The sequence below is a fragment of the Cornus florida genome, unplaced genomic scaffold, assembly GCF_030987335.1.
Source record: "Cornus florida cultivar Cherokee Brave unplaced genomic scaffold, ASM3098733v1 CherokeeBrave_3.0.0_Hap2_Chr10, whole genome shotgun sequence".
NCBI lineage: Eukaryota > Viridiplantae > Streptophyta > Magnoliopsida > Cornales > Cornaceae > Cornus > Cornus florida.
In genome coordinates, this window is record NW_026775580.1 from 32,569,208 (window position 1) to 32,576,594 (window position 7,387).

Consider the following 7,387-nt stretch of genomic DNA (forward strand, 5'->3'; position numbering starts at 1 on the left):
CAATCCCAAATTATATGGCCTTACTGGCCACACCCATAACAAGCTCTTGGTGCTACAAAAATTGAAGATGATTTCATAGGACAATTGGACTTATAATGTCTAGGCTGCTGACATTGAAAATAAACGACTCCACTCTTGTCTGACCCAGTTGGCATGGGAGTAGTAAGAGCGGATTGTGTAGACTATTGTCCCTGAAACTGAGATGAACTACCCCTATTCCTCTTCCACGACTGCCCTTCTAAAGATGGTCCTGCATTTCTCTTCTTCTTCTACTGTTCCCTTCCTGCATTTCTATCTTTAACTTTTGCTTCCAGCATCAATGCTCTTTCCATTGCCTCTGAATAAACCTTGAAGTATTGAGCCGTGATCAACGACTTCATTTGGTAATGAAGACCGGAAATAAACTTTCGAGTCTTGTCAGCTTCATTCCTCACTATCTCTTGAGCAAAGCGGGAAAGAGAAGTGAACTTGTTCTCGTATTCCGTCACTGACATAGTACCTTGGATAAGGCTATTATACTGTTCCCTTAGCTCCCATCTCTTGGGAACCAAAAAATACTTCTCATAAAATAGCTCCTTAAACATGTCCCAACTCATCTCTTTAACCTTATGTTGATTAGTGACCGACTTCCACCAAAACTTGGCGTCCTTGGAAAACTTATAGGTAGCCAAGATGATTTTTACGTGATCATCCGTCACATCTATAGAAGTCAAGTGGGTTTCTACTTGGTCCATGTAGTCATCAGCTTCCAATGACACCGCCCTCAAACATCACTGGCATCAACTTAGAAAATCCCGTAATCAACTTGAAATGCTTCTGTGTTGCCATCTCCTCTACTGGAACTACTGGTTGTGGTACCGGTTGTGGGAGAGTAGCAATTGTAGCCCTCAAGGCACTTTGTAGCAAACGGTTCAATACCAGTTTTGCCGAACCTTTACCCTCTTCAACGGGTGCCTCAACATTATCCCTCTTAGTGGAAGCACCTCTCGGGGGAACCAAGTCCCTAAGAAGTGTATCCTCCTCAACTTGCTCTGCTGGATTGAAGCTAGAGCTCTCACCAACATCATCCCTTGTCAGCCTAGGGCCAACATCCATTGGTTCCTTTCGTGGTGGCATCATACTATAAAATGAGAAAACGATTCAATAATGATGACACTAAAGTCCAGCCATAGATGACTCAATAAAATGATGCAATACTAACGCTTAGCATACGAACGATAACACAAATATATTAACAAAAGCATATAAGCACATAAACACGTAAGCAAGTAGTCAGTTAAGCATGCTTTTCAAATAATTAAACATTTCAACAAATAGCCACATAACAATGCAAATGACTTCCCATACAACTCTATGTAGGCCTCTACCCGTCGTCCTCATGGTTTTCGAACCATGGCGCTCTGATACCATTTCTGTAACGACCCGGACCCATGGGTCCGAACTGTTAATCAGGTTCTTACTCGAACCCGAGGTTACCTAGGTCATTTTCGTCCGTTCTAATGTCAAAACATCATTCTTAGATCATAATTATGCGTCACCATGACTCAATGCAAATTCCCAAGGCTTAGGGTAGATTACATCGGAGAAAAGAACAAAGTGAGCAAAGTAGATGCACTTCGGTCGACTGAAATGGGGCTCCGGTTGGCCGAAGAAATCTCCCCTGTACCGTCGATTGAAACAAGCATTTCGGTCGGCCGGTTGTGACTTCAACAGTGGCTAAAGTCTCTGGATGAACCGGTCGGCCGAAATAAGCATTTTAGCCGTCCGAAATGGCTCTGCAAGCTGGTTCCGCTACTGGAAAATGCTGTAAACCTGAAAATGAATGGAAACTCATAGGAAACCTTGCAATCTGCTTCAAACTTGTTCTAAAAACTCTTTAAATGGCAAAACTACATAATATGGTTATGACAATCAACATTTTAATATGATACAACATCCACAAATCCATTCATATAAGAAGTAATGCTTAGTCTATACAATTAATTCAATTTGCATCAAAATGGTGCTAAGGTACATAGTTGAATTACAAGGCCATACTAGCTAGCTTAAATACATTTGAAATTGAAGCTTCCACAAAAAGATGGCTCAAAGATACAAAAGATAACAAAAATGGACTTCTAACACCCATCAAGTATGTGGTGGATTATCATCCGCCACCTCTTTCCGATGACCTAAAAAATGTTAAATATAAAGGGGTGAGCAAATTACTCAGTAGGTGGTGCTTAAGACACACCTCTTGTGACCCCGTGAATCCAAACAATGAAAAAAACAATAGGGAACGGGATCATGTTATGCCAGGAGAAATACAACATCAATTTCAAGTCCAAATGAACAATGTGGTGCTATGAAATGGAATGTTTTGATATGTCGCTCCCCATTTTCAAAATCACATCCATTCTCCACTTTTCAAACCGTTAACATAACCAGTCCCTCGGTGACTCCTCGGCGACACGAGAGAAAGATTGGTTACTGTCCCTAACCCTTGGTACCTCCGTGGTGTCATTTGGGCCCAGATAGCTCAACCACGCTAGGGTGATTTCCATAATTCTCTCTAGGTTACATTAACACCACAGACCCTCAGTACCTCCTCGGCATCCGAGTTTTCTCAAAAACCTTTTGTCAAAACTTTTTCCCAAAGCCCCTTTTTCGTTTCAAATCAAATTTATTCCCATTTCCTTCCCAATGTTTATGCATGAATGCATCATGCCATGTCAATGATCATTCTTCTACGACTAATTCAAAACTTAAACACATAACATACTTTACAAGAAATTCCAAGGAAATTACAACATGTCTTCATATAGCAATTCCAGCAAGTTAATAACACAATAAGCATAGAAAATTAACACTTAGGCATGGTCTTCATCTAAATCAACTAATATACATAGTTACACATTTCATATACAACATCCAAGCAATTTTTCTTTCAAGATTCTATACAATTTAATCATGGAAGATAACAGTATAAAGAAAGAAATTCACAAAAGAACAAGAAATTATGCATTAGGAACCCCTACCTCAATTTTGTAGATAAACCCCCAAATGGGTCCAAATTTTCAAAATTCTAGGGGAGGCCCAAAGTTGAAATTGCTTATAAAGACTTGAAGATCTCACCGAACTCTTCGATTTGCCGCAAACGACACCCAAAAATTCTAAGAGATGAGGAAGTAATTGAAGCTTGAATTTTGCGAAGGAAAAGAAAAAAGAAAAAAGAAGGAAAGAGAGAGGGCCGGGAGATAGAGAGAGAATGAGGCCACAATGGCCTCTTGGCCATTAAAATCAAATTAGTGGGGAGTGGGTCCACCCAAAAAAAATAAAAATCCCATTTTGACTTTTCTTTTGCACCATAAAAAATATATATACACAACCATATAAAACCCACATAAACACATTAAATAATATGCATGACATGCAAATGGACCCAACTAAAATCCCCATACACAACAATCCTAGTAGCGAGTCCCACACGGGACCATCCGGCCCGAAAAATAGAAAAATGTAAAAATGACAAACCTTGCATTCCCAAGAGTCCTGAACTCAGTGGAATGCTCCAACCAACTCTCCGACACACCCGACATACTCCATGGTGTCTGGCACGCAAAACATGAAAGGACGAAAATGCCTTTGCAACGACAAAAATTCCAGAAAATGGAAAATGGTGAAAAATGGAAACATTACAATACAATTCCTTCATATATATATATATATATATATTGCTTGACTTTTCAAAAAAAAAAAAAAAAAAAACCACAACAACCTAACGGAATGATATATTGAACTACATTTGTAATAATACCCCCCCTCTTTCTTTCTTTCGTATTTCATATAAGATCTTCTTAGTTAATAACTAGAGTTATGAATCTACCAACTTATTTGATTTTGATTTGATAATCTGAATTCTGGATTTAGCCATGCTTTGAGACATGAAAAAAGATTAAAAAAGAAAAACATTACGTTCACCAAACTTAAGTTGATCGATATATTCAAAAAATAATTAGTTATCATTCTCCTAAACCTTACTTTTATATTTCAAATACTTCATATTATCAACTTCAAAGAAAAAAAGTACATGATAGACATGGGTTTTTAAATGTGTATGATGTACATGTGATTTGCGTTTGTTAAAATTGAATAGAGAAACAAAGTATGAAGAACACAAGGCAAGAATATACGTGGTTTAGCCACTAGGGCTTACATCCACGGCACACAAAGGCCAAAGGGCTAATATGATATTATAATAATCTCTCTTTTCATGTTCAATAGAATGGTGAAGACTTCTTTATATAGGAGAAGAAATAATGAGAATGGAAAGAGATAGATATATGAAACAACTTCAATACGGAAAGATTTTTCTCCACAAATTCCTCTAGTATCTTCAATAAAATGAAACATCAATAATGGGGATTTTCCTCCATTGATTCCTACAATAACAAATATAACAGTAAATCTTCACCAATAAGAAAGAGCATCAATACTAGAAGATTTTCCTCTATTGATGCCTGTAGTAAATCTTCAATACTCCCCCTCAAGTTGGAGCATGAATGGCATGAATGTCTAACTTGCCATTGAGATAACGAGTAGCAGCAAGATGAAGAGGTGTAGTAAGATGACCTCAATAAAAATGGATCCAAGATCCCAAGACGAGTAGCAGTAGCCTCGATTAATGAAGAGGTGTAAGAAGACAACCTCATTAAAAAATGAATCCGAAGATCCGAAACGAGTAGCAGTAAACTTGATTGATGAAGAGGTGTAAGAAGACCACCTCAATAAAAATGGATCTGCAGATCCGAGAAAAGAACCAAAAATGACTATGATAAAAAAAGAGAAATGAACAAAGAAAGTTGCATGCTCTGATACCATGTTAAAATTGAATAGAGAAACAAAGTATGAAGAACACAAGGCAACGATATACGTGGCTCAACCACTAGGGCTTACATCTATGGCATACAAAGCCCAAAGGGCTAATATGATATTATAATAATCTCTCTTTTCATGTTCAATACAATGGTGAAGACTCCTTTATATAGGAGAAGAAATAATGAGATTGGAAAGAGATATATATATGAAACAACATCAATACTGAAAGATTTTTCTCCACAAATTCCTCCAGTATCTTCAATAAAATGAAATATCAATAATTAATGGAGGATTTTTCTCCATTGATTCATTCAAAAACAAATATAATAGTAAATCTTCAATAATAAGAAAGAGCATCAATACTGGAAGATTTTCCTCCATTGATTCCTCTAGTAAATCTTCAACAATTTTTTTTTTTTTTTTTTTTGTATGTCAATGTAGTTGTTATGCATTACTGTATATAATTATATTTTAATTTATGTGGTGTTTGACTAGGCGAGAGTGAGCTATTTTGTTAAGTGTGTGCAAATGTGTCGAATGAGTGATGAAAAGTGTACCTTAGTGTAACTATAGTGTATCCAATGTGTGTACCATGCGTGTGTAAATAATTGGAGTGTGAATTCTTTGGAATAAAAAAAACTCGATAATGTGGTAGTAATGGTGAACTTATTCAAAGATAACAAATGCGATTGTGAAGGAAATAAAGAAGGTTGTGCTGTTGGAAGTATTGTTTAAAGTCTTCGCCACAAGCCTCTAATCAGGGATGGACCAATAGAAGTATGTGGGGACAATAGTGAAAATACTATGGGGGCAATAGTAAAAATTTTCAATAATTTTAGGGGGTCAAATTTTAAATTTTATTCGTATATAAATTAAAAAATTTAAACTAGTAGGTATATAATAAAAAAGAGAAAAATTTCAGTGGGGCAATTGCCCCCACTAAGCCTGTATTGGGTCTGTGCCTGCCTCTAATTGTATCGAGCCACCCGCTCTCTCCAATATTTGTACATTGTATCACTTAGGCATTCATCAAATGTGAAGATTCGATTTGAAATTCATTTTCCATCGATTTGAAATTATAATTGACTTTGAAATTTAAGATGAGTTGGATATATTTTATTCTTTCAAAAGATTAGTCTAAATATCTAGATTGCATCTAAATGAATATTAAGTGTGAATATAAGGGATCTTCTTTACCCCCGAATTGGAACTAAGTTGAATTTTTCTTTGTACGAATTGGATAATCTAGATTTCATATATTATATTGCTTGAATATAGATTATATCTTTAAGATTGATTAAGATTAAAGTCCAGCTTAACTAAGTATGCAAAAATAAATAAATAAACTTAAAGGCCAAAATTTAAAGATTGAAATCTAACCCGAGCTCAATCCAAGTCCCTCGGGCTATGGATTTGATCCAGTCCTCTTAAAGTGATGGGTATCACTTGGACATAGGTTGTGAATTGAACCGACCATCCAACTTGCTAACACGGTGAGTTTGATTTTGTTTGAGACCTAAAGCAAAATTACTAAATTAGATAACTTTAATAAAATATAAAAACACGTAGACTCCGTTTGTTTGAGCGTAAAATATTTTTTTTTTAAATATTTTTTGTGTTCTCCGGTGTTTGGTAGTCCCAAATTCAAATAGAATCTTTTAGGGAGGAAAATAATTTTTCAAAACAACTTAACAATTAATCATCTGAAAGTCATTTTCTGAGCTTATCAATTTCACTCTCAATGTCCTCAACAAAAACATACGGTATCGAAAACGTGAATCAAGTACATAGAAGAGTTACACATTGGCCAAAAAGAACTATAGAGAAAAAGTTTAGAGAGAGAAAGAAATAAGCCCTTTAATAAAGAAAGTTTTTAGAGAGAGAAAGAGAGGAGCCTATAGTGACTAGAAATAAAACAACTGTTAGGAAAGAGCCAATAAGCCAATTCCTATTGCACGAGGCCAATCTCTTCTTTAACAACAATCATACAATTTTTCATTTTTGGTTTCTTCAATTTGCTTTTATTATTATAGTTTTTTTTTTTTTTTTGTCATGACTTAGTGATTAACCTGTAGTATTACTTTCTAAAACCTTACAAAGAGATATGTAAAGTAGAGATAAAAAAATAAAAAAAAGGCTCACTTGTTACATTCGATGATAGAGAGACTCGTTTCGGTTTCCTTATCATTTTTTTAAAATTAATTGATTATTTTTTATATTTCTTGTCAAATAATTATTATTGTTGGTATAAAAATGATTGAACCGATTGATAGTAAGAGAAAAATTGAATAATCAATAACTCAAATAAGAATTTTAATTTAATTCAAAAATACTTTTAGAAGCTAGATACCAAAAATATTTTCAAAACCTTTGCCGAACACCAAAAAAAAAAAAAAAAAAAAAAAAGAAAGAAAACATTTTTCATGAAAAAGTGTTGTATAAAAAATATTTTACATGGAAATATTTTTCGCTCAAACAAATGGAAAAAGAAGAGTTCGAATGGACTCAAGCTGAGAATAATGCTCAAGAG

At 35.1% G+C, this 7,387-nt stretch overlaps 1 protein-coding gene across 1 annotated transcript; it reads right to left on the reverse strand.

Annotated features, from left to right (window-relative positions):
• Positions 1-269: 269 nt before the first annotated feature.
• LOC132277470 (uncharacterized) lies at positions 270-734 on the reverse strand. The gene has a single exon (XM_059779324.1). It carries the CDS (start codon positions 732-734, stop codon positions 270-272), a length of 465 nt encoding a protein of 154 aa, XP_059635307.1.
• Between the last annotated feature and the right edge of the window lie 6,653 nt (positions 735-7,387).

Bases quoted from the DNA above. Each gene is read 5' to 3' on its own strand.
- LOC132277470 (XM_059779324.1), bottom strand. From the start codon at position 734: ATGGACCAAGTAGAAACCCACTTGACTTCTATAGATGTGACGGATGAT.